The sequence below is a fragment of the Ananas comosus genome, linkage group 1 (assembly GCF_001540865.1).
Source record: "Ananas comosus cultivar F153 linkage group 1, ASM154086v1, whole genome shotgun sequence".
Lineage (NCBI taxonomy): Eukaryota > Viridiplantae > Streptophyta > Magnoliopsida > Poales > Bromeliaceae > Ananas > Ananas comosus.
The window spans coordinates 22,839,412-22,866,370 of NC_033621.1; the positions used below are offsets into that span (position 1 = coordinate 22,839,412).

The 26,959-nt window shown below is 38.3% G+C and overlaps 3 protein-coding genes and 1 long non-coding RNA gene across 5 annotated transcripts; 3 read left to right on the forward strand and 1 right to left on the reverse strand.

Annotated features, from left to right (window-relative positions):
- Positions 2,050-6,756, forward strand: LOC109713149 (probable protein S-acyltransferase 7). Its single transcript, XM_020237127.1, has 5 exons — positions 2,050-2,374; positions 3,825-4,007; positions 4,228-4,524; positions 5,184-5,417; positions 5,883-6,756. The coding sequence occupies exons 1-5, from the start codon at positions 2,276-2,278 to the stop codon at positions 6,411-6,413; spliced, it is 1,344 nt and encodes a 447-aa protein (XP_020092716.1). The 5' UTR covers positions 2,050-2,275; the 3' UTR covers positions 6,414-6,756.
- Positions 7,693-9,708, forward strand: LOC109713156. 2 transcript variants are annotated; one of them, XM_020237140.1, is made up of 3 exons: positions 7,693-8,036; positions 8,409-8,429; positions 9,102-9,708. In XM_020237140.1, the coding sequence occupies exons 1-3, from the start codon at positions 7,871-7,873 to the stop codon at positions 9,566-9,568; spliced, it is 654 nt and encodes a 217-aa protein (XP_020092729.1). In that variant the 5' UTR covers positions 7,693-7,870; the 3' UTR covers positions 9,569-9,708. The 2 variants fall into 2 exon arrangements, with proteins under 2 accessions (XP_020092729.1, XP_020092736.1); XM_020237147.1 differs by lacking the exon at positions 8,409-8,429 and having other exon boundaries at positions 7,698-8,036.
- Positions 10,554-11,803, reverse strand: LOC109713168. Its single transcript, XR_002217051.1, has 3 exons — positions 11,580-11,803; positions 11,245-11,291; positions 10,554-10,708 (listed from the first exon to the last, which is right to left on the reverse strand). It is a non-coding gene; the product is annotated as an uncharacterized LOC109713168 (long non-coding RNA).
- Positions 19,001-23,085, forward strand: LOC109725199 (formin-like protein 6). The gene is made up of 7 exons (XM_020254332.1): positions 19,001-19,655; positions 19,872-20,056; positions 21,164-21,208; positions 21,298-21,392; positions 21,736-21,804; positions 21,914-21,980; positions 22,964-23,085. The coding sequence occupies exons 3-7, from the start codon at positions 21,166-21,168 to the stop codon at positions 23,083-23,085; spliced, it is 396 nt and encodes a 131-aa protein (XP_020109921.1). The 5' UTR covers positions 19,001-19,655; positions 19,872-20,056; positions 21,164-21,165.

A 26,959-nucleotide genomic window follows, 5' to 3' on the forward strand; every position in this document is an offset into this window, starting at 1 on the left:
ATAGATATCAATGTATTTCACTAAAATTATTTAATTCTAAAAATTTAAAAAATTGGTCTCGCACCCTCAAAAAAAAAAAAGGGACAATTTCATCTATACCCCTCTAAAATTTATAACTTTCGTAGATATCCCTAAAAAATTAAAATATCATACATACCCCTTGAAATATAAAAAATTATTATAAATATCCCTACTATTAAAAAACCATCAGTTTATCCTTATCAATAAGATGTTAAGTAATGAAATGACAGAGTGACCCCTAACTTGATACTACTTGAGAAATGTACCGGAGATCCCTCAACTATATGCTATTTTGAAATAATTCCTTTAAGTATGCAGTTTTTTGTTAAAACCCCTTAATTTTTAGTTTTTTAAAATTAAGAGATTTAGTGTAAAAAATAAAATTAATTAAATTTAACACAACTTTTCAGCTAAAATAACTAAAATAATTTAATTTCAATAGGTAAAATGTATGGAGACCCCCTCAACTATAGAGATTTTGATATAGGCCTATCAACTTTAAATTTTTTTTGTTGACACCCCTTTAACCTCAACTTTTTTATTTGAATTTTTATATTTATTTCAATATTAATTTTAATAAAGTAAATAAATTTCTCTGTCTATTATCCCCTTTATTAATTTTTCTATTATATCCGTGATAAAGTTAAAACCATAAAGTCCTAATATGAAAATTTGGTAAACCACAGCATAGATGGGGTATTTGAAGTTTTTTATATGTAATTTAATGAAGAGTTAATGGAGGTGCTAATGAAAAGAGAAAAACGAAACCATAGGGTAATAAAGTGGTGCTTTTTAAACTACACGATACTAAAATGAAAAAGTGCAAAATCACAGGGTTGATATTTGAAGTCTATCCTAAATTATATAAAATTATTATTATAAAGAAAAAGGGCAATTTCACCAGTAACCTTATCAAACTTGTAAATTTTGTGAATACTCCTCTAAACTTTAAAATATCATAAATACCTCTTCAAACACATAAAAATTATCATAACTATCCTCGCCGTTAAGGACACGCCATTCTACCCGGATTAAAATATAGTTAAATAAGAGTTAAAATATAGAATGACAAATTTCCCCCAAAAGTTAGAATAATATATTTGGCGGGAAATAACTAATTAATGCTAAGGTAAAAAATTTTGGAAACTAATAAACAAAATACACAGTAAAATTTTCGCTCCCAACTTCGGAATTCTTCAGCTTATATATTTTTTCAACATCTGTATTTAGTACTTACGGTTAACCGTGCTGTGTTGAAAATTCTCTACCCAAGCAAATTTGTTCCACCATCTTTATTCCTCAACCTATAAAAAATATACGACATTACATATTTGAAATATAATTAATAATTATATGCACACTAAAGTATCACATTAACTTACCATCTAATTTGGGCATTGATAGAATCATCGACCTTTACTATGTGGTTGTTTTAACATCTAAATTCGACACGGTATACTACAATCACAATTAGGAATTAGGTTATGAGGTGTTGTAAAATATCGACTACTTAGTGGGTTTGTTGCTATGCGGAGAGAATAAGAGAGCATTTATGAATAGTATTAATATACCAATTACGGCTTCCTATACTTAAATAAACTGTACAGGAGTAAAAATGACATTTATAATTTATTCTGTTAGATTTTGACGGTCGGCCGGTCAACAGTAGAGACATTCATAAGTATTTTTGAATTTAGAAAGGCATTCGAGATATTTTCAACTATTGATGAAATTTCAGCCTCTACCTATGAAATTTTCCCCAAAAAAGTATAAATTTAGGGCCCTATCTCACAGTGCTCTAAACATTATTATTTTTATTTATTTTTATTTATTTTTGGGTGTCGGAGTCTCGGCGCTACTCGGACCCAAACATGGCGTCATATTCTCCGTAAGGCGACACGTGTCCGATTCCCTCCGCCCGAAACCAACCAAACCCTTTCTCTTTTGTAGGATGATCCTAACTCTCACTTTCACAATTCTCTCTGTTTGATTTTTCAATCATATCATATCTCTCTTTCTCTCTCTCTTCTCTCTCTCTTTCCGGCGATCGGAGGCGGCGGCGGAGGAGGAGGAGAATCTCCGGTGGGCGGCGGAGGCGGCGAGGAGCGGTGGTGGCGATGTAGCAGTGGGAGAGGAGTGGGAGCTGTTGGAGGGGGGTGATCTCGTCTCCACCTGTGAGGAGGGCGGGCTCGGCGGATCTAGGGTTCCGGTGAGCGGCGGCGGCGGCGGAGTAGGGTCTTGTGGGCGAGGCGCGATGTACGTGGCCCCTCCCCCCCGGGGCTCCGATCCGGCCTCGGAGGGCGCCGCGGATGGCGAGGCGCCTAGGGTTTACGAGGTCTGGAAGGGTAGCAATGTAAGCCCCTCTCTCTCTCTCTCTCTCTCTCTCTCTCTCTCGTTGTTTAGATCTGTATACAGTTCCTACATCTAGATGCGGGAATTTTAGGGCTCGGGGTAGTATTTGGGATTTTGGTTGGATTAAATGCTTTATAGATGGAGAAATTTAACTGCTCAAAAGATGTGTAGAGAAGGTATTACGCAAATGGGGCTTGAAGACATACGATAGTGCACAGTAATGTCAAAGATGAAGAATTTGCTAAGTTTATACTTAGGCATTGTTTGGCCCATCCAAAGAGAATGGACAGTGGTGTAGAATGGTGAAGAAGATATGATTTTAGAATCTAAAAGGGTGTCAAGGAAAGATGTGTGAGGTGATTACTGTGGTAATATAGAAAGTATGGTGTTCTTTTAGGTTTTGTAGACAAGCTTAGTTTGAGAATTGAAAGGAATAGCTAACTAGCTTTGTCGAATAATCATGAAATGATAGTGTTGAAGCATCTGTCGATAATTTAGTTCTCTACAAGGCGAGAATTGAAAGGGAAGGTTTGTTGTGAGTTATCATGCTATTTTGATGCACTATACCTAGTTTTTCCGGAATTAGATATATGTAGAGCCATATATATAGCATTATTGGTTTGCCAAGACAGTGGCTTACTAGATAGCAACCAGAGGCTTAGTTTACTAGCTACTTGCAATGAAAGCAGAAGGGACCTCCAACAGAACTTAAAGACTAAGTAGGTTAAGGTTCTATGTGTTGTTTCTTAGTTGGGGCCCCAGATCAATCAAATTGTCACTCCAATGGTGCAAGCAAAGTGTATATACAGCAGTTGTCACTCTTCCGGGCTAATTACTTTGACTCTAGATATCACATTGTCACCTAAATAGTTTGGGCCAATCACATTTCTTTGCATCATATGCACTGCTAGTTTTAGTCGACTAAAGAAAAGCTCTGAAGCAACATGGGTGCATTATTGTTACTCCAATGGTGCAAGGAAATTTTATGTACAGCAACTATCACTCTTCCGGACAAGTTTTTTTTTTTCTATTCATAGTATTGTCATCTAATTAGGTTGGGTTCAATCACCCTTTAACATTATATGATTGGACCCTGAGTTGTGATAAACCTTATTCCGAAGAAAACCCATCAGATGACTATGCCCGAAGCTCCCTAGAAGGAAGGCTTATTTTTTTAGGGAGATATTAATGCAAGGAAAGCAAACAAAAAAGTTAGAAAGCTTAACTACAGACTAAGGGCAGATTATTTAAAATTAACCTGGACACATTGTTTTCTTGAAAATTTGTAGTCTGTTACTGTTAAATGCATTTTGGTGAACATTATGTTGTTTTTAATGAATGTTTGAAGCAAGTGATAAACTCTAGGTTACACTAAGGTAAGTGCGTAAAACTTTTGCTTTCTGGATTTGAACAAGGATTTACTCAGCATCTGTCTACTCATGTTTTTGCAGGTATTTTTCCTTCAGGGAAGGTTTATATTTGGACCTGATGTGAGATCATTGTTTCTCACCATCTTCATGATTGTTGCGCCAGTTTTGGTTTTCTGTGTCTTTGTTGCCAGAAAACTGATGGATGATTTTTCCCATCATCTGGGTATATCCATAATGGTGGTAGTAGTTGCATTTACAGTATATGTGAGTATCTCTTCTGAGTCTGTATGATCTCTTTAATAATTGTTCTACATACATTGCTTGCAACTTACTGCTAGCGATTGAATGTGCCACTACCTGAAACGTGCTTGGTTACTATTTCTGTCAGAGCTTCTAGTTATTTCTTCTCAATATGAATGAAAATATGCTTAACATTTCAATATCCATGCAATGGTCTCTTTTTTAATCATTCTCTTTCTCTCAGGATTTGACTCTTCTTCTTCTCACCTCTGGGAGAGATCCGGGCATCATACCACGCAATTTACATCCTCCAGAACCCGAAGTCTACGAGGGAAGCTCAGAAGTTGGAGGTATTCAGACCCCACAGCTGCGTTTGCCTCGAATGAGGGACGTCACTGTCAATGGGATCACCGTGAAGATCAAGTACTGCGACACCTGCATGCTTTATCGGCCGCCTCGCTGCTCCCACTGCTCCATCTGCAATAACTGTGTCGAACGTTTTGATCATCACTGCCCATGGGTTGGGCAATGCATAGGACTTGTAAGTTTCATAAATTATGAGTTTATATATTTGTTGAATGTGAGTTCTGGATGGAAACTATCAGAGTCTTAATGGAATTTTGTAGTGTGCAGAGACTGAAAGAATAAAGAAACCTGTGTAAACTAAACTACATATCATGGCTATTTGGCCTGACTTATGCCAAAGCTCCAGCTGGGTCAAATAGATGCTTCTTGTTCTTGTTTTATATGCTGAGGCTTGATAGTTTTAGACCTCAAAACTAGCTTGACCTGCCTGGCGCAGTTTATTTTGCGTTGGGTCAGGGACAGCCCGATTCACTGGCCAAGGTCAGCTCTCAAAATTTTAGAAGTCCATGTAAATGCCTGGATTTTATATTATTTTGGTTGATTTTCCTATCCAGTAAATTTTGGGCTCAGCCACCTGTTGTTGTGGTCAATTCTTTTGTGTGCTTGCACAAAAGCTTGAGCTTGGTTTGTTCACTCGGATGAGCCCAAGTAATCTGTTATGAAATCATCCAACCTGATTAAGGATTAAGCAACTGATATACAAATTATGAGGTCACGTTAACTATCAAAGATGTCAGACTTAATTTAAATTTCCATATATAAGAGTTCTCATCTGTGATTTGATATTGTGCCACTGTATGACAAGTGTTTTCATCGTTTCTTTTCTTGATGCAGCGGAATTACCGATTCTTCTATATGTTCGTATTCTCGACGACACTCCTTTGCATCTATGTATTTGCATTCTGCTGGGTATACATTGTTAGGATTAAAGATGCTGAGCAGACATCAATCTGGCGAGCAATGTCGAAGACTCCTGCTTCCATAGTATTGATAATTTACACTTTCATCTCGGTGTGGTTTGTGGGGGGTTTATCTGTCTTCCATTTCTATCTCATGGCCACAAACCAGGTATTGTTTGTTTTCAGTGAAACTTCTCTTTCGGAGTTCATGTATTGTCTGTTTGGCCTTCCTTTTAGGACAGCTTCTCTACTTCCAAAAGTCGTAGCCAAGCATTTGGGAAACCTGAACTTCGGAGCATTTTGCTTTGATGGGAAACTGAAATGAGCGTACATAAAAAATAGAAGCTATGTTCCTGCTTCTGCAGTATAACGAAGCCGTTGAGGGGATTTTTCTGATGAAAAATCTGTTAGTTCTTCTATTTGACAGCTCATAGGATGGGTCTTTGTAACCCCACAATGCTATTGTGGATGGTTTCCTCTCATACACACACAAACACACAAAGAAAAAAGAACATTAGTGCCTCTTCAAACAGCTCTCATCGAAAAGCGCTTTTACCGAAGCCGTCAGCTGGGGCGAAGCGTGGCCACACAAATATTTCATAGATTTCTCTAATGAATTTTTTTTCCTTTTTAGACGACTTATGAGAATTTCCGATACCGTTACGACCGACGTGCCAATCCTTACAATAGAGGAGTCGTGGGGAACTTCATGGAGATCTTCTTTACGCGCATCTCTCCCTCCAAGAACAAATTCCGGGATACAGTTCCACGGGAACAGGGATTATTAAATCCGCGCTTGACTGGCGGCGGTTTCATGAGTCCTAATATGGGTAGAGGTGTAGGGGACATCGAAATGGGCCGAAAGCCTGTTACATGGGATGAACCAAGAACAGCAGCCGACATTGGCGATTTAGAAGCTGGATTGGGCAGCTTTCTTGATGAGAAGGATCGTGGCGCAAATTGCGGGGTAAGCGATGCATCCCCTGATTTAACGAGAGAGGCCCTTCAATCCGAGGCCTTTGAAAATCGCGCCGAAGTGCACGCGAGGCGTTCAAGCTGGGGCCGAAGGAGCGGGAGTTGGGAAGTAGGTCGTGAAGTAGCCCAGGAGTCAAATCAGGTAGACGACGAAAGTGGTAGCGGTGGTGCGACTGAAGGGCATCGGTGAAGTAACTCAATTAGGGTTTCTTGTATGTTCTTCAGTCTCCCCTGTGTGCAACTGGGGAGATTCCAGTAATTGTATCACTAGAAATTTCCAACCGACTTGTCGGTTTTCCTTTTCTCTAAGTTTGCTGCTTTCTACGGCAATGTGGTGGCTGTTTCTAGAGTGGTTTTAGTTTGTGCTTCGGTGGATTTGGTTTTATGTGCTCTTTAACTTTGGTTTGGTTTGGTGGTTGTGTATATATATATTATCGGAGTGGTAAATTTAGAAACATGGGTGTGCTCTAGCCGTAATGTTATGCTTAGAAGTGTTTTTGACATTTCTTCACAGTAGTAAATCTCTTTATTTAGTTTTGAGTTGGAAATATTGGTTAGTTGGATTTGCAAATGGTGGTGGTGGATGTTTTTTAAAAAAATTAACTTTTGAACATTAAATTACAGATATTCAAAGTAAATTGTGATGTTTTGTGAATCATTTCATTTGATTGGAGTTTGTATGAAGAACTGATGATGACGCATCAGATTATGTAACATGTTGGAGCTCCCTCATGTTGAGTTTGGCTTGTACACAACCAATTTTCTTACCAAGTACAAACACGCTTGTAGTAATATAAGTACCATTGATATTATTAAGAGAACTAGATCAGTATTTCACTGATTGGATTCAACTAAATAAATTCGATATATGGCTATGTAAGGGAAGTGATAATAGCATATCCATCTCACTGGGAATAGATCTGATTCATTCAGATACGGAATTATAATCAAAATTTAATAAATTTATCCGTCAACATCAAAATCAGCTATGTAGCAATCAATATCTCAACTGCACTACCCTCTAAACTAAAAGATGCTAAAAATATATAGAACTTATCTGAACTATGGCTCATCTTGAGTCGACCATATTTAATCTTTCAAAAAATTTTAATTTATTTGATTTGAATCAGTCAATAGCATTTTGATTTTAAAATTTGAATGCACCGTTACAAATTTAGTTAGCCATACTTTATACAATTCCCATAGTTGTAAGTTCATTACATTAAGCAATTAGTTTAAATTTTGATGCCAAAGTATGACTGACTGACTCAAATCAAATAAATAAAAAACTATAATAGTAAAATTAAAATTTTGAAAGATTAAAAAGTCGGCTCAAAATAGCATATAATTCAGATAAATTTTGTATGTTCATACCATAGAAGATTTGGACAACATGGGCACTTGAGCAAACCTCCAAAATCATATCACATGCACCTCACAGCAGCAGTAGACCTGCTGAACAAAGTACCTGGCAACCTCTAAACATGAGGCCAAAACCCACTCTTTCACATGTCCTTGTTCCATTGGAGCTTCCCCCCTCTCTCTCTCTCTCTCTCTCTCTCTCTCTCTAGCTCTATCTCTCTCTCAAGATATAGTTTTATTGTTCTCACCCTTTTCTAACAACTGAGCCTCTCTAGCACTTATATCATGGATTCAACAACTCTCATTGTTGCATTTCTCTCACTCTGCACCACAAACTTTTTCTCAGCTGAAGCTCTTCCAAGGCCAATCTCAAATATCACTGTTTTGGGCTCTGTTTACTGTGATCCTTGCTCTAACAACACCTTCTCCAAGCACAGCTTCTTCCTGAAAGGTAAAATTCTACTGAGTGCACATTTAGCTTCATTTTCCTAGTGCTTTTTCCCCCTCCCTTTTTGTTCTCAGGTTCTGTATGCTTTTTTTTTTTTTTTTCTTTTTTACTTAAATATGCTATTGTTTATTTTCAGCAAATTATATACTTAAGTGGCTTTGTTTAACAATAAAAAAAAAAATCAAAATAGACTTGTAGTTTTCCTTTTTTTCCTTTTTTCTTTTTTCTCTTTGCTTTCTAAGTAAGTTTACAAACTAGCCAACAACAGTAAGAACAGAGTAGTCCAATTCTTTTACTTTAATGTCCATCTATAGTTCCTTCAACCACATGCAATTTAACGAAAAGTTTTTTAAAAAATGTTTGGAATTTGTATAGTTTACTATCCCGTGGTTCAAAGTATAGCACTTTATACACCCTATAGTTTTTGTTTTCACTTTCGGTCTCCTAGTATTAAACAGAATAGCAAACTACGGAATTTATAGATCGCAGAATAATAAAGCATGAACAATAAGATGGTAAAGTTCTACATTTTACCTCCATGTAATTATAAATTTGGTAAAAATATATGGCTTACCTGAAGTATGGACCATTTTGAATTTACTATCCAACCTTTCAAAAAGTTAATTATACTCCTAATATTTCAATTTGTTTGATTTGAGTTAGGCAACAGTATTTTGGCTTCAAACTTTAAGCTAATTTTTTATTTTAATGAATTCATAATTACAAGACTTGTATGAAGTATACTGAGAAAAAAAAATAAACAGCGCATTTAAATTTTTGAAGTCAAAGTGCTAACTCAAATTAGACAATTAAAAGGTTGGATGGATAGTAAAATTAAAAATTGGAAAGGTTGGGTAGTTGATTTGAAATAGTCTACAGTTTCACGTAAGTTCTGTACCTTTCTACCTATAAATTTTAGCTCTTTACAGCTCTAATTAGCGAGAATTTTTTGCCGAAAACTAAAATAGAAATAAAAAGGAGATCGAGTAATGCAACTTTTTGAACCACGGGACGGTAAATACTAAATATGTGCGTTACACAACCAAACATTTTAAACATCCACTGCAGGTGCCAGGGTGCAAATACAATGCAGGTTCAGAGTGAACTCCACATCAAGAGAAGAGATCCTGATTGAAGCTGAGAGAACCACTGACAAGTTTGGGATCTACAAGCTCGACATCCCGCCGGTCGACGGATTCGAATGCCGCGAGGGCCGCGAGATCAGGTCGGCGTGCCGCGCCAATCTCATAAGCTCTTCCTCCTCTTCATGCAATGTCCCTGGCCTACAAGGCTCAACTCAGCACTTGGCCATCAAGCCAAAACAAGCCAACATATGCTTCTTCAACCTCAATGCATTGAACTATAGGCCACCAAGGAGAAACACTATACTTTGTGGGACTCATAATACTATCAACTCTTCATTGTTGTTTTGGCCTTTCCTACCACCATTTTGGCCTCTTCCTTTTTCTATCCCCCAATGGCTTACTCCTTTCCTGAAGCTATCAAGTTTCCCCTCCCCACCTTCAAAATCTTAACTAGTTGATTAGCTCAAATTTCTTGGCTTTTTGCATTTTTGAGTAACTTCAGTGTGTGTATGCACAAGCATATGAACCTATGTTGGGACAATTTAGTCACACTCTTAGAATTGTGTTTATTGGATTATTATTCAGAACTATTATTGGTTTTTATTTCCAAGCTATATATCACGGACACTTTTATAAGCTGCGCGTGTCCGTGTCGGACACGCTCCGTGTCCGATGTGGACACTATTTGAACGTGCGTTCGATACTGATCCATAGCGCATACAATTAAAATATATATATATATTTTTTTATTTTATTTTTATGCATATATAATTGTAAGATGATTAATATTTTAGCTTTTTAATAAATAGATATAATTTTTTTTAAACAATATTAGATAAAATATGTATAATAGAAAATTTTTTTTCTTAAATATATGAACTATTAATAAAACTTTTACTAAATTTCATTCGTATGAGAAATATAATAATATTTTATCAAAATTATTATTTTATATACATACAATAAATATTTATTATTATATTAATAGATTATATTTAAGTCGTGGCGTATCCTGTATCCCGCGTCGCATAGTTTGCAAGGAAGGAGGGTTAATGATTAGGTTTGGACACGACAGAAGGTTTGCAATAGCTGCTTATGTTGGCCTGTCAGTGTCAGAGTTTGACAATTTACATAACACATCGATTTGATGCACTTAAAAGAATCGGACTTATGTTGAATGATTAGCGCTAACTATTTATTTCCAAAATTTAAATTATTAAAAATATATAATTAATTCACTTTAGTATACAGATATAATACTCACGAATTTTTATTGTGCCTCAGCCAAACCATCCATATGCAATGCAACTTGGCCCGTGACAACAAAATACTATAGTATGACATAGAGTAAAAAGTTATAAACTTTAGACAATTTTCTTATAAATCACACAATATTTTTTTTTTATTTCTAATTGCTTATAAACAATCTCTTCATTTAAGTAGTATTTGTCGGATTAAACTTTTGATTTTACGATACTGATCATCAAGAATTAGGTAAGGTGCATGAGACATACTGATTCACTGGGTTCGATAGCAACTCCAATCCCGAACCCACGTGTCCAATATTGAGTGGACCATGCGGCGGACTTCCTGTAAGGGACCGTTTGGTTAGATGTAATTATAAATGTAGTGTAGTTAGAGATACATACAATTGAAAATACAGTAGTTACAACTACATGAATCATGTTTGATTGGATATAGTAGAAAGCGCTGCAAGTATAAATAATTTGTTTGGTTGCATCCAGTTGAAAAATAATTTTTAAAATTTTACTATTTTATATATATGTGATGGTAAGATTACCTCCAATGTAAAAAAAAATAATAATTTTTGTTTAAAAAATATTAAGGAGGTAAGCATATCATTTATTTAAAGTTGCTCTTTCCAACTGCTGTAGTTGGAACTGCGGTCAATTTGGGCGTAGTTCGAACTGTTGCAGTTGGGCCTCCTCCTGCAGTTCCTACTGCAGCAGCAGCAGTTGGAGTTAAATACATCAAACCAAAGAGATCGAAAAAGCAATAGCAGCATTTCACGCCATTTCGCTTGACCCAACAAAACCTACAGATCTCCTAGATTTCCAAGTAGTTTTTAACTAATCAAATGAGAGATACAAAAACTACCAACTAACCTCGAAACCAAGAACAGGCTCCTCCAAATCCTCATCCTCTGACACGCCTGCGACATCATTTACACCCACAATATATAATCAGAGAAGACGAATGAAACAAAGAAATGAGCACCAAGAGATATCCCATAACAAGCATTTCTCATAGAAACGAGGTAATAAACTCATTATGACCAACCATCATTGACATCAAGAGGAACCTTAATAATTAAACCTTAATTATAAAGGAGAATCTTATGAACTCCGAATCAAGTTTGGAAGAAAGCATTAATAATTAAACCTTAATTATAAAGGAAAATATATAATGGTTTACATATTCTTCAGGGGGGAAAACTTACAGGAATCTATTTCATCGATCAGTGTCTTCTTCCCTAAAAGTTTCTTCCTCTCTCTCATTGGTTTTGGATTTAATAGAGCTTCTCGCAACATTTTTCCTCTGCCTCTTTGACCCTCTTCCCATATTTCACAGTGCTCGCGGAGCGCAATCAGAATCAGTTTGATTGTAGCTCTCTGCTTGAGTGTAAGAAACAAAGAAACCGATCAAAATCAAGTACAGCAACCAAACAAGATAGTTGCTAAGAGAGAAAGAAAGAAAGGGAAAGGGAGACAACAAAACGAGGATTTTGAATCAGTGGGCATCACTGGATCAATCTATGTATATGTGTGTGTGTTGCGACTTTCGAATCGTCGATCGACTTCGTTAAACTTGATCTAGAGTATTTGAAGTAGCTAGAAAATAAATTTTATGATTTTTCGATATCATTTGCCTAGTGAACGAAGGGGCTTATATATATATATATATATATATATATATATATATAGAACTAGGCCATAGTTAGTTAATTCGGATTCGGCAAAAATTCGGTTCGGATAAAATTCGGATAAAATTCGACTTCTAATTTTTAAATTCATTGAAAAATGCAGCTAAAAAACGGATTCGCCAATTATTCAGATACGTGAATTATACGGATACTATACATTCACCAATTAAAAATTCGGGATAAAAAATTCAGCTATTAAATTAAATATTTTTCTCTCAAGATTTATGCGATTAGCATAAATACTCATAATTCTTAAGAATAATATAAGAATAAAGAGCGACAAAATTAAGCTAATTAAGTATAAAAAAAGCAATGCATGTGCTTGTGACTTTCAAACCTTACTCACAAACTGCGAGGCATATCTGTTGGGAATCCGGTACTCGCCTCGGTACCGGATCTCGTGAATCTACAACCCGCTCCGATACCGACTGCTGTGGATTCGGTACCAATCATTGGGATTCCGCAACGGAAGCGTCAAATCGAGTTTTTACCATAAACCAGTCTCCTCAGCAGAAACTGATACAATCATAAAAGAGAGAAAAAACCAAAATAGAAAATATGCAGGTAAAATAAGATTCATTAAATAAGAGAAGATTACACCTGACTTCTCTTCTGCAACAAAGTAGCTACAACCCGAGCCCTCTTTCTGAATCTCTTCTACCTTTCTCTCGTCTTTTATAATCCCATAAAGAAGACAATCATCCACGTGCACCCGTGCACTAGGTGCACTAAATAATCTCTCTTTTTCTCTCTCTGGTACGGCACCCAAGAGTTCTTTTTCTCTCTCCCGTACTCCACACAAAAAAAAACACCATCAAGAGCTATTTATAAAGCTCCATCAAAACGTACTCCAATCCTAGTATAAATAGGATTTCTACTCCAATAAATATTTAAATCTTAATTGATTCATCTCCAATAGATTTAAATATTTATTTTAATCTAATTAGATTTATACTCTAATTAATATTTAAATCTTAATTTATCTCCAACAGATTTAAATATTAATTCTAATCCAAATAGGGTTTAATTACAAATCTAACTAAAACCTAACAATCTCCACCTTAGTTGGATTTATAATCTCAACCGCTACGTCGAGCTCACCATACAAGCTCCATCTTGAGCTTGTCTCCTTCGCTCGATGTCGTCGCATCCGTCGCTTCGCCTCGAGCGACTACTCCTCCGCGAACTTTTGGAATCCAAATCGTCTTCGCTCCCGTTCTGACTGTGCTCCCGTTCAGAACGTACAAGTTCCCACGCTTGCTCACCTCGTACAAGACCCGATCTCGTTTTCGAACCCTCATAACTCCACCTGAAGCTGAAATATCGCAGCCATTCGAGTCCAACGCGCCTAACGAGATCAAATTTCGCTTCAATCTAGAAACGTGCCGCACACCTGTCAGCGTCCTCACGACCCCATCGTGCATTCGGATCTTCACCGTGCCGACTCCTAAAACTTTACACGCCGTCCTGTTACCCATTAGAGCCTTTCCACCCTTGATCGCCTAATAGGTGGCAAAAGACTCCTTCTCCAGGCATACGTGAAAAGAACACGCCGAATAGAGCACCCACGCGCCATCCGAAATTTTCTCACCTCCGGTCGCCGCGTACAGCACTTCAGAATCGATCATCTCCGATTCCGCCGTCTGCACCGTCACTGATATCGTCTCTTCCTGGTTCACGACAGTTTTCTCTTTCTGTCGTTTTAACTCCTTCAGATCATCCTGAAGTTTCCGACAGTTGCGCTTGATATGCCCTTTCCTGTGACAGTAAAAGCACTTTACCTCAGATAACGGCTTCTTCTGTCGATCTCCGGTCGCTGATGTTGTTGCCTCCTTCTTCGTAGTCACCACCAGTCCTACTTCCTGACTTTGCGTGTCGGCCTCCTGAGTCATCTTCCGCATCTCGTTCGAGAGAAGCGCCGCCGTGACCGGCTCCACGCTTATGGTCTCCTTGCCATAAAGCAACGTGGTCACCAGATGCTCATATGTTGCCGGTAGCAAAGATAGTAAAATCAGCGCCTTATCTTCGTCATCCAGATTGACTCCGATACTAGTCAACTGGTCTACCACCTTGTTGAACTCGTTCAAATGCTCGTGTAGGCTCGCCGCTTCCTTCATCCGCAGCGTAAACAGTCGCTGCTTCAGATACAACCTGTTCGTCAGGAATTTGGTTATGTACAGATCTTCTAATTTCTTCCACAATTTCGCCGGTGTCATCTCGCTGACTACGTTATAAAGACCTCATCTGGTAATAATAGATGAAGGGTACTCCGCACCTTCCGCTCCATCTTCATCCATGCCGCATCCGTGACCTCCGCCGGCTTCGCCTCCTTCCCGTTCAACGTCTCGTCCAATTCTTGCTGTACGAAGATTGCCCGTACTTTAATCTGCCATAATCCGAAATTGTTCTTGCCGTCAAACTTCTCGATTTCGAATTTTGTGGCCATCTCCGTCGATCTCACCCGCAGATCGGTAACCTTCGGCTCTGATACCACTTGTTGGGAATCCGGTACTCGCCCCGGTATCGGATCTCGTGAATCCGCAACCCGCTCCGATACCGACTGCTGTGGATTCGATATCGATTGTTGGGATTCTGCAACGGAAGCGTCAAATCGAGTTTTTACCATAAACCCGTCTCCTCAGCAGAAACTGATACAATCATAAAAGAGAGAAAAAACCAAAACAGAAAATATGCAGGTAAAATAAGATTCATTAAATAAGAGAATATTACACCTAACTCCTCTTCTGCAATAGAGTAGTTACAACCCGAGCCCTCTTTCTGAATCTCTTCTACCTTTCTCTCATCTTTTATAATCACATAAAGAAGACAATCATCCATGTGCACCCGTGCACTAGGTGCACTAAATAATCTCTCTTTTTCTCTCTGTGGTACAACACCCAAGAGTTCTTTTTCTCTCTCTCGGTACTCTACACAAAAAAAAAACACCATCAAGAGCTCCATCAAAACGTACCCCAATCATAGTATAATTAGGATTTCTACTCCAATAAATATTTAAATCTTAATTGATTCACTCTAATAGATTTAAATATTTATTCTAATATAATTAGATTTATATTTTAATTAATATTTAAATCTTAATTTATCTCCAACAGATTTAAATATTAATTCTAATCCAAATAGAATTTAATTACAAATCTAACCAAATCCTAACAAATCTAACCAAATCCTTGATGCGGCTTTGAGATGTAGATAAACACTGCATAATTAGTTGGTGTTAGTTGTATTTTATTATCAATGTTTTTAATTTTTACAAGTGGGTAGCTTAAAATAATAATAAATAAAATGTGCCCCAACTTAGAATATGCGCCTAGGAACCCATTTTTGGGTGCAAGTTTATGTAACGTTTTGCGAATATGAATCAATCAAAAGTTTTTCGCATTATAAATTATGTATCACATGTGGGGACATATGGTTATAAGCCTTGTATACTCGTGTTGGACTCTGTGTCCGATGTGGATGTACTATGAGCACACACATTATGATAAATCTCAATAACTTTTATATATATATATATATATATATATATAGTAGGGCTGTTGTGCTCTCAGGAGTACGGAGGTCTCCGTATTTTTGAGCCGTTTTCGATGATAGAATTTTCGAATCGATGATCAGCTCCGTAAGACTTGATCTAGCGTATTTGAAGTTTCTAGAAAATAATTTTTGTGATTTTTTGATATCATTTACCTAGCAATCGAAAAGATTCAAAATCAATAATTTTTAATAGCTGAAAATAAGAATTCTATAAAAAGTGATGATATAGCACTAAAATTTTCGATCAGAAATATTGAACTTGTTGTACATAGTATAAAAAATTTTGTATCAAAATTTCATCTGATTTGAATACTTCTACACCGTTAAATTTAAAAACTGCATATATCAACCATTAAAAATTATTAATTTTGAATAATTTCGATCATTAAGCAAATGATATCAAAAAATCGCAAAAATTATTTTCTAGAGACTTCAAATATCCTAGATCAAGTCTAACGGAACCGATCGTCGATCCGAATTTTAAATTTTAAATTTGTTATTTTATAACTTTGAAATTTAAATTTGATCTGAAATTTAAAATTTTGATATTTAAAATTAAATTTTAAAAATTTAATATCTAATTTTAAAATTTAAAAGTTAAAATTTTAATTTTAAAATTCAATTATAGGAATAATATTATTATTTTCCATTTATAACTACCAACTATTCTTCTTATTCTCAAAAACCATCCAAACACAATTTTTCTAGTTCCAGCTTATACTCATAATTTTATCCAAACAAAAAAGATATCCTTGTTCCTATAAAATCCATACTTGTTCCTATTTCCGATATAACTAGTTCCTACTAATTCCCGATCCAAACGGATAGGGATAGGGATAGGCCCCTATCCCCCTTTATACCCAAACGCTAATTTTTTATCCGAGAATAGTAGTTCTCGGTTATCTCCACCAACACTTTCATTTTCTATATAAAACTACTTAATATTTTTCTTATCTCCGGAAATAACCTAATTTTTATCCAAACGTTATTTTTTCTTATCCCTATACTTGTACTTATCCTGTAATAGCTAATTCTTGATTATACCCGAACCAAATGGTACAAGTTTTCTCTTATTTTTTATTTTTTATTTTTTGAATTATTGGAGATGGCAGTTGGTATGGAATCTGTGGCACCAGTGAAAGTGGGGTAGGAAACTAAAAAAAAGGTCAAAATAATAATAATAATAATAATAATAATAATAAAGTAGAGAGGAAAAGAAGATGTTAGGTAGGGATTATGTTCCTAAAGAAGTATCTACTTTTATTCTTTAATAAAGGACAAAGAAATTCAATTAATACAATAATGTGAATAATAATAATACTGAAAAAAAAAATGTGTAATCTATAACACAAATGCAAGAACTTTGGACAACCAATACAAAACCAGGCCATTGGGCCCATCTGGTATTTCTGGAAGGGTGGTTATGGACCGCGATTGAAAAATATTATGTTTGTTTTTATAAAAAATATTGCGATGTAGCGTAAATTATAATAATTTGATTGTGATGTAATTTTTATGATCCCACTTTGCAAACAAAATTGATGCTGGTAGGTTTTTAACCGTTAGATCAGCACTGTTGATCATTTACACCCGTTAGATTATACTATTCAACCAACTACCCACTCAACCCTGGGGGCTCACATCATCTGAACCACATATTTCTTAATCTAAGGGTGAAAAATTTACAAGCACTAATGTCTTGGTACTTTTAAAAGAATAGGAACTCAATTCTACAAATTAAAGCGATACTAATTGTACATCCAAAAGTGAATGTAAATTTTACATTTCACCCGTCTAAGGATCAATTTTATCCTTGTAATCGTGTCACAATTCTATATTTTTTAATACTAAAATTTTAAAGGGTTGATTTTATACAGGTCCCAGTAAATATAGTGAATTGTAAATATATCACTATAAAATTCAATTTTTATATATTGTCTCTACAAAAGTCCTGATATTTTTTCAAATATATTCATGTTGTCATAATTCGTTAGAAAAAATTAGTCAATTATAGGTAAAATACTTAACCCTATTTAGTTAATGAGGTGAATTGACTTTTTTACCCCTCTTCAAATAACAGTTGGAACTTTTGGAGGGATATATTTGTGATGGCAAAAAAGTTATTTCACTGATAAAATAAACAATATTTTAACGGTAACAAGTGAGAAAACATATTTGAAAATATTTGAATTTTGTAGAAACAACATATAAAAGTTGAATTTTATAAAAATATATTTGTAATTCACTATATTTACATTGACCTGTATGAAATTAATCAAATTTTAAAATATAAATTGTACATATAGTACTTTCTTGAAAATTAATTAAAGACAAGGGGTGGGGTTAGCAAGTCTCTGTTGTGATGTTTAAGTCCCATAAATTGTGGCCTGTGAAATTTGAACCCCATATACTATCAATTTTTCACATTTATTTCACAACTCTTTTATTAGTAGCTTTCACTATTTATTTATTTATTTATTTATTATATATAGGTGAGAGTCCCACATCAACACTATTTCTGGGGCCAATTCAAACTACTAGATTGAGCTTTTATGTAACACTCATCAATACAAACAAGTGAAACGCGAAACAAGTGAAAGGCGAGTGGTACGGCACGCTCCCTGCATTTTTGAAATGCGAAACAAGTGAAAGGCGAGTGGTACGGCACGCTCCCTGCATTTTTGGGGTTCGGTGGGGCCCACCAGTGGGGGGCGTCGCGGGTTTTAGCTTTTTTTTTTCTCTCCGCTCGCGTTGCCCTCCCGCCCCGCTCTCTCTCTCTCTCTCCACGTCCACCCTCCCCAATCCCCGCATCTTCCTCTGTCTCTCTCCGCCGTCCGATCTCCTCACCGAGATCCGCCGGGGTTCGCGGAGAGCCTGTACGGCATTTTCCCCGCGTTTAGGGGGTTCGTTGGGGCCCACCAGCGGAGGCATCGCGGGTTTCTCTCTCCGCGTTGCCCTCCGCGTCTTCCTCTCTCTCCCCGCCGTCCGATCTCCTCGCCGAGATCCGCCGATCCCGGCATGATCCTCCCCCGGGGAGATCTGCCGAGGATCTCCCCCGATCTCTCGCATCTAGCTTCCAGGCGTTTCGAGGGTCCGATGAGGTCCACCAGCGAGGAGCGGGGGCGCCGGCGTGGTCGGGCGCGAGCGGGCGCGCGTGCTGGCGCGAGTCGGCGCGGGCCGGGCATGGGTGACGTGGCTCCCCACCTCTCTCTCTCCGATCTCCCCACGCGGCACGCGGATCCGCAGGGATCCGCGGTGCGATCTGCGGGGTTTTTTTTTTCCCTCCGCGCTGTCCCCTCTCTCTATCTCTCTTCGCGATCCGCCGTCCGATCTCCCTGCCGGGATCCGCGGTCTCTCCGACCTCCCAGCGGGATTCGCGNGCGGCACGCGGATCCGCAGGGATCCGCGGTGCGATCTGCGGGGTTTTTTTTTTCCCTCCGCGCTGTCCCCTCTCTCTATCTCTCTTCGCGATCCGCCGTCCGATCTCCCTGCCGGGATCCGCGGTCTCTCCGACCTCCCAGCGGGATTCGCGGCACGATCCTCGCCGGTGTGAGATCTGGCGAGGATCTCTTGGCCACCGCCTCGCCCCCGCCTCTTTCTCTCCTATCACGCATCTCTCTCTCTCTCCGATCCCGCCTCTCTCTCTTCGATCTCTCTCCGATCTCCCCACAGGAATCCGCGCTCAAATCTCTCTCCGATCTCCCTGCCGGGATCCGCGCACCTCCTGCGCTCTCTCCGACTCCTGCCGGGATCCAAGGTGCGATCTTCGCCGGTGGGGATCTGGCGAGGATCTTCTTCTCCTCTTCCCCCTCCCCATCGCGCGCCCTCGCAAGCCCCCTCGCCCTCTCCGTTGCGCCCGCTCCCTGTTCGACCAAATGCCGAGCCGATCGCGGGGCGCTCCGCGGGCATCGAGAGGTGGGGCGCGGCGCCGGGGGTGGGGGTGGGGGTAGAGATAGGATTTGGGTGAGGATCCGTCGCCGAAGGCAGCAGCGGTGGTGGCGCGCTACACGGTGGGGCCCATCTCCGTGTCTGCGACTTCAAGTGAGTTCTAATTTGCTTTCCTTTTTTTTCCCCTTTCAAGAAGATCAGTATATAGTTCATTGGATTAGAAAAGATTATTATATGTTTATACATATATGATTTGTTGTTCCTGGTGTGAATGTTGTATTGGAGAATTCTTAATCCTAAGTTTGTGAATGTGTGCCCCAAAAACGCGGTTGATTTGATGCTTTTGGGCATTTTTTTGGCTCGCGGTAGGGCTTAATGAAGCATTGTCTGAGATCAAAGTGGTGGCGCGCTGCACGCCGTACAATCCCATCGACAGCGGCGACGGCGCCGCCCCAGCAAGCTTCGCAGCGGAGCTCGGCCTCTTCACCTCAGTGCTTGGCGACGGGGGCAACGAGATTGACGCATCCTCCTCTTTCAAATCACTCAATCCAACTGTACGACCCTCAAATTTCCAATTCCCACTAAACTTAAACGTAATTTACATCAATACAGCAATGATTCTTCTTACTGCTGTTTATTAGGTTTGTTTAATTCATAAATATCCTTTCCATGCATTCTTAATAAATTTATTGCTACTTGCTGAGGACCTAGCTACCTCTAGGACCCTCATTTACCAAGTGATTAGAATCATAGATCTTGCGCAGGATAGTGTATAATCAGGATGCTGCGAAATGCAATATGTCATATGTTGGATTCGTCTTTATTTTGTATATTCTATTTAATTATTTTCATATAACATGATTATTAGTATTTTCAATGTGTTTCGGATTATTCATTATCGATAATTTCATGGTCATAGTTCATGATTCTTAATTATCTGTTACTGTTGTTTTTGAATGCTTATTAATTATTATTTTGTCCGCCGACTATTCTGTTGCTCTTATTTCTCAATGCTGTGATGACCTCTCCCTTAAATGGCAAGCACATTAGAGATAGCAAGAAAGGTTGAAATTAGGTAGAAATAAGCATTGAAAATAGTGGAAAAGTTTATTTTTCACTATACTTTTTTAAATCTTTTTTCCTTTGGAACCTAAGATGATAGTAATGGTTTACTAAAAAAGAGGTCGATCCAGCTATCAAAACATCTTAAAGGTGGCAAAGTTTTCTTAAAAACCCAAACTTCATTAAATAAGTTTTTATTTGTTGCATAATATTGTAGATTTTATTTCTTTTGGAATTATTGTGTTTTTCTTTACAGTTATGACGCTGCTCTTGAAATTTAAAAATTTATTCGAAAACCCATGTGCTAAAAAACATCATCTTAGTTAACACAAAATATAGAATTTCTTTCTCTTCAAATTTTTAATATATATATATATATATATTATTTATACATGTGAAATTTTAATGTTAAATCATTTATTTGTATTTTTTGTTTCAGTTAAGCTACTGGATCGTATTTCAATTGTACTAATATTGGTCATCTTAGGTTATCTGTATTTGTTTCATTTTAGGCTTTTTTTCTCTAAAAGTTATCATATTTTTTCCTTCCCTTTATTAGTTACTTCATAATTTTGTGCCTCCTTTTGTCTTATTTCAAGTGATGATGATTCACAACTTTGGCATCATCTTTTGTGTTATTTCAGGTAATGTCCTGTGAACTCAAGTACTGCTTTTTATATGTTTTTTTTTAATTTTTTACATTGTGATGAAGCTCAACTGAAATCTTTGGCAGAGGAAATGCAAGCAGTAAGCAAAGGACCGGAGAAAGTTGAACAAGAATTAACTGCATCTGAGAACGATGGTCGTGTGTCCGAGACTTTCCGCAAGGTATACTGATGCGCAATTATTTCGACCTTTTGCTTCCTTCATTACAAAGTTTATTAGTTTGTTAGTCTGATCGTCTTTGCTTCTGCCTTTTGGCCACTGTTAGCTTAATTTTGTCCCACAAATTCTTCCAATGTTTCACTAAGATGTTAGAGAGCAATTTGTTCAGAATCCAAAGCAAGCCCCTAAAGAGTGATATCACCATAAGACAGCCGTGACCGGTGTGTTTTTAGGATACAACTTCATGAGTATTAAGTGAAATCAAACTCGGTTGTGGTTTGTGATTTGTCTCTTATTTATTCATTTTATGTAGGGGCCTGCGCAATAACTGCTTTCTTTTCTTCAGACACTGAAGACTTTTCTTAATGTTGCTGAAGCTGAAGTTAGGGCTTTAACTTCGTTGTATTCTAACGTGGTGAGTATGAGATTTTTCACAAAACAGGATCTGAAGATGTTTTGAGATACAACTCTTTCTCAGTTAAGATTTAAGTTCTTGAGAAATTTATCATACTTAAACATAACAGGGGAGGAATGCTGATGCTTTAGCTCTTTATTTTGGAGAAGGTCCTGCCCGCTGTCCATTCGAGCAAGGTGAGTGTTGTGTCGGTGCATCAAATTTGCTTCAAAAGACCTAAGTTTCCAAATTTGAGTGCCATATTAATAGCTTCGTATACTAAATCATATGTCTTCGGCGTATCATCTGGTAGTATTTAAACTGATTCTTTTCATGCCTTTATATATACCTCTACCTGCTTGCTACCTGTGGCTTGCTTACTGTTTTTTTTTTTTTTCCTTGACTAATTTTTTCTATGTACATCGCATTTCTACCCGAGTTTTTAAACTGTCTCACATGTATTCTTTTCAAAAGAAAATTTCATCTTAATTATTTATGCGAGCAGCGAGGAGAATTTATTTTCTCTCTTTTGTTTTTAGCTTCCTATATGCATAAAAATGGGTTCTATCCATTCAGTTCTATCTGGAAATATCACTATCATATCCCTCATTTGCCTCCTTTTGTTGTGCAGTGGTCTCGACGCTTTGGCCTGGTCATATATATATATCCCTTTCTACTCTTTTATATATATATATATATATATATATATATATATTCCCCACTAGCTATATTTGTCTATGATAATTATTGGCTGTGAATGATACCCGCCTTAACCTATCATAGAAAGAAATCAACATCAATCCTCAACCAATACCAACATCTCTTCATCAAGCATTAATCAAGCATCAAACTAAGCTATAATCAAATTAGAAGTAAGGAGATTAGGAAAGGTATTTACAGAATTTGAACAACACAGTTTATCAGCAGGGAAATAGGTAGAGGTGATAAGTATTATAGATGTTAGAGATTGACCTTTCTATACTTCTTTCCCTCTTCTTTGTTTTGGTACTTATCGAATGTTAGTTCTTGAAATGCCTTTTGAGGCAATGATGATGTGAAGGAAAAAAGATAAGAGATTTGGACGGTCTAAAGCCCTTGCCGACCATCTCTTAAGTTTGCTATTTCCTCTGCTGATTGCCTTACGATAGTAGAGCGAGTCTCTTTATACTTCACATTGCAGATTACTGGTGTTGCTTTAAAACAACTCTGAAGAATAAGAAAGGTTATGTTGCACCGAGCCCACCACCTACCCGTCGCGACGGCTGCTCCTCACTCCTCCTCCTCTGCCTGACCCGCCACTAGTCCGGCGACCCTCCCTCGATCCTACCTTCCTCCGTACCGTCCGGTTATTGCGCGCCCATCGCCCGTCGGCCATGGCCTCCCTCTTGATCGCCTACTCTGCCATGAGGGCACACCCCGCGACCGCCAGCTCATTCGCACCAGCCTTGCCGCGTTCCTGCCGACTCGCCCACGCCGCTCAAGCCCCGCCCTTTGCCCCCGGGACTCGCGCGCGTCGGCCGCCGCCGCAAGCGTTTCGTCCACGCACCACCAGCTCGACGACGTCCACGCGTCAAGAACGCCATGGGCTGCGTGAGCGCTCTCCCTTCATCCTCCCCCCGCCTCTCTCGATCTAGGCTTTTCTCTACTTACGGAATTTGTTTGGTGATCGATCATGCGCGGCGATTGATCCGAAATTTGATTGACTCTTCTTCGTTTACTCCTAGACCGTGAATAATGTGTTGGTGGAGTTACGTCGGCGGCCTTTCTCGCTACATCAGCAGGAATTTGGTGAGTACAGTGTTCGACGTAATTACTAGTGTTGAATCTTGTGATAATCCCTGTATTTTTTGTTTTGTTTGTTTTGTTTTGATAATACAATTTTAGTCTTCATCACATTGCTTTTCTCCATCTCGCTCATAGATAGTTTCCTGATCTCACACATTTTTGCAGCGCCATCATTGGTTTCAATTTGTAGGTCGTATGAACTCGCCATGTGAATAACAATAATAATGCAGAAGACGATTTTATCCGAATTGTGCATCTTCGACGTGATTGAACATTCGATAATTCTATCGGTCCTGCGTTCTGCGCAAGACACCGATTAATCTTTTTAGTGAAAAATTTAAGGATCAAATCATAATTTGTGAAAAGTCAGTAACTAGCTTGTATGTAATCTTACTTTTACTGCAGTGTTGCTCTCTTCGTCTTCTCTGCTTCTTCGGTGATTGACAAATTTTGGCTATGTAATTGTTCCGCATGTGAAACAGATGACGGAAAAAGAGAAAAACTGCTAGCCGAACCTTCGAGTGAGATCAGACCACTCGTCCAATGTTCGTCCTATACAGTAGATCATGCAAGTGCTTTACCTTCTCACTAAACGTAAATTTTCTTTTCCTTGTTAGGTTATTGTATTATGGATCTTTAGAACTAATCATATTGTTTATTCATATAAGTAGGATTTGGCGGAGATGCATGAAAGGCGGAAGATGGGCCGAATGGGGGAATTGGATCGTGCGACCTCGAAGGATATTAGTAAATATTGACAAAAAATAAATCTATGCCATGATAAAGGTAAGTATCAAGAACCAATACGCTTTGAGAAACATTTAGGGCCACAGTAGTAAATACGCCATAAAGGACAGAAACCTAAGGAAGCTATCGCCGGTATTGAACCTCTTAAAGATGGACCTTCAATTTCATACGCAGATTGCTCAATAGAAGATCCAATTACGAACAGTGAATTTTCAATAGAAGAAGGTTAACAGTATCAAAAGAAGATCAATTAACGAACAGTGATTATCAATAAAAAAAGCGTTATAGTTGTCGAGAGAGAAAGGAAGGTTGCGCACAAATCCAGAGTCAATACTTCAGGGTTGACTCTTTTTTCGAGGATGAGCCCATCGTCTTGTAAAAAGTAATTCGGATACAACAAAATAAAAAAAATGTGCGCATTGCTTTAGAGAAACGTAAGCGGGAACACAATTAATTCCCTACAGCCGCGGAGGCACGTGCGTGACCGTTCGATTGGGTTCTGTAGCTGATTATTATAGGCGATAGCACATAGGGTCTCCGGGGAATGAGATGCGATCACCTTCTCTTTTTTGCTCCTCTTTTTTGAAGAAATAGTGATTGGAAATGCCATCGGCGCTGAGGATCAGAAACAATTTTTGTAATCCTTTTACATCAATTAGGATAATCGCATTATCTCTTTGTTAAAAGCATGTTCGGTCGAGTTCGTTATTCTTGCAAACAACTTGGTAAATATTGAAATTTTAAAAAACACTATTTAGGAATCTCATATTTTGAGCACTCGTGATCGCGGAAACTGAGACTATTCGCTCCTCTTCACCCCGAGAATGGGGCTGCGCGCGCCGCCCGCGGATCAAAGGCGTCACTGCACCCGGCCACCGAGGCTTCAATATACTTATCTCAAAGCGTTGCAAGATGAACGAACTCGCCAGACATGCTTTTAACAAAGGATAATGTCAGATCATCCTAGATTGATTAGTAAGGCCACATTACCTAAAATTGTTTCTGATCCTCAGTCGCCGATAGCACATTCCAATCTACATCTTCTTCCAAAAAGGAGGAAAGAAGAAGAAGGTGGGATCGCACTCGTTCCCTTGAAGAACCCCTGTCCTATCGATAAAAATCTTCTACAATGAAGCCAACTCGAACCGGTCCGAACGCGTGCCCATCCGCCGCTGTAAGGAATTCAATGTTCTGCTGCTATACGTTTCCCTCTAACAAACAATCGACCATTTTATTTTCCTTTTGTTGTAGTCCGAATACTTTTTTACAAAGACAGCGTTCTCTCAGAAAAGAGTCATCCTAAAGCATGACTCTGTAAAGATTTGCGCAACTTCCTGTTCTCATCCGACAATATAAACCTTGTTGTCATTGAGAATATCACTGTTCGTTAAGGATCTTCTTGATACAGTAACCTTCTTCATTGAGAATCACTGTTCGTAAGATCTTCTATTAGAGATGGCAATGAATTGAAAGGTCATCTTTAAGGGGTTCAATTCCGAGCGTATAGCTCCTTAGGTTTTCGCACTTTTGGCGTATTACGATTATGCACAATAATTTTTCCAAAGCAGTAATTGTTCTTGAATACCTGTATCATGCATAGGTTTATTTTTTCTGCAATATTATACTACATATCAACTTGGAGATTTCGCTCGATCCATTCCCATTTCGCCCATCCTTCGCCTCATTCATCATCTTCCGTCAATCCAAACTTATATTGTAAAACAATAATGATTAGTTTCTAAAAGATCCATTATAAACTAAAAAAGAAAAAAAAAATGTAGTTTAGGTGAGAAGTAAAGCATTTCATGGATCACTGATGTAGTTCGATACATGACAGAGTAGTGATCTACTCGAAGGTTCGCTAGCATTTTTTTCTCTCTTTTTTCTGTATGCTGTTTCACATACAACAATTACAAGAAAATTGCAATCAACGAAGAAGAAGATAAGAAGAAGAAGAGCCTAAACTAGCAGTAAAAGTGAATATAAACATACCACAGCTAGTTACCTGAACTTTTCACAATATTGATTTGATCATAAATTTTTCACTAAAAAGATTAATCAGGTGTCTGCGCAGTAACGCTGTGACCGATAGAATTACGAATGTTCATTCCATAGTCGATACCACAAATTGTACGATAAAATCGTCACCCGTGCAATTATTGTATTCACATGGCGATTTCATACGACTAAAATGGAAACCAATGATCGGCGTGCAAAGATTGGTGGAGATCAGGAAATATCTATTAGGCGAGGATTGGAGAAAAGCTGTGATGAGCTAAATTGCATTATCAAAAACAAAAAAAAATACAGGGATTATCACAGTATTCAACACTGTACAACATTACGTCGAACACCTTGTATCACCAATATTCCTGGCTAGTAAGCGAGAAAGGCCCGACGTCACCCCACCAACGACACATTCGACGGTCTAGAGTAAAACGAAGAAGAGATCAATCAAATTTTCGGATCATTCGTCGCGGAATCTGATCGCTCACACAGACAATTCCATATAATCGAGTGAGAAAAGCCTAGATCGGGGGAGGAGGAGGAAGCGGAGAGTACTCAGCAGTCCCAATGGCTTTGACGCGCTGACGTGCCGTCGAGGATGGGTGCGGGTGGACGAAACGCTTGCCCAGGCTGGGGC

What these genes read in the sequence shown, in the direction of transcription:
- LOC109713149 (XM_020237127.1), top strand. Translation starts at nt 2,276, where the DNA reads ATGTACGTGGCCCCTCCCCCCCGGGGCTCCGATCCGGCCTCGGAGGGC. An exon ending in AGGTCTGGAAGGGTAGCAAT is followed by an intron (nt 2,375 to 3,824) that starts GTAAGCCCCTCT and finishes ATGTTTTTGCAG; the next exon opens with GTATTTTTCCTTCAGGGAAG. An exon ending in ATCTCATGGCCACAAACCAG is followed by an intron (nt 5,418 to 5,882) that starts GTATTGTTTGTT and finishes TTTCCTTTTTAG; the next exon opens with ACGACTTATGAGAATTTCCG.
- LOC109725199 (XM_020254332.1), top strand. Translation starts at nt 21,166, where the DNA reads ATGATGATTCACAACTTTGGCATCATCTTTTGTGTTATTTCAG. An exon ending in CATCTTTTGTGTTATTTCAG is followed by an intron (nt 21,209 to 21,297) that starts GTAATGTCCTGT and finishes AATCTTTGGCAG; the next exon opens with AGGAAATGCAAGCAGTAAGC. An exon ending in CTTCGTTGTATTCTAACGTG is followed by an intron (nt 21,805 to 21,913) that starts GTGAGTATGAGA and finishes TAAACATAACAG; the next exon opens with GGGAGGAATGCTGATGCTTT.
- LOC109713156 (XM_020237140.1), top strand. Translation starts at nt 7,871, where the DNA reads ATGGATTCAACAACTCTCATTGTTGCATTTCTCTCACTCTGCACCACA. An exon ending in GCACAGCTTCTTCCTGAAAG is followed by an intron (nt 8,037 to 8,408) that starts GTAAAATTCTAC and finishes GAATTTGTATAG; the next exon opens with TTTACTATCCCGTGGTTCAA. An exon ending in TTACTATCCCGTGGTTCAAA is followed by an intron (nt 8,430 to 9,101) that starts GTATAGCACTTT and finishes CATCCACTGCAG; the next exon opens with GTGCCAGGGTGCAAATACAA.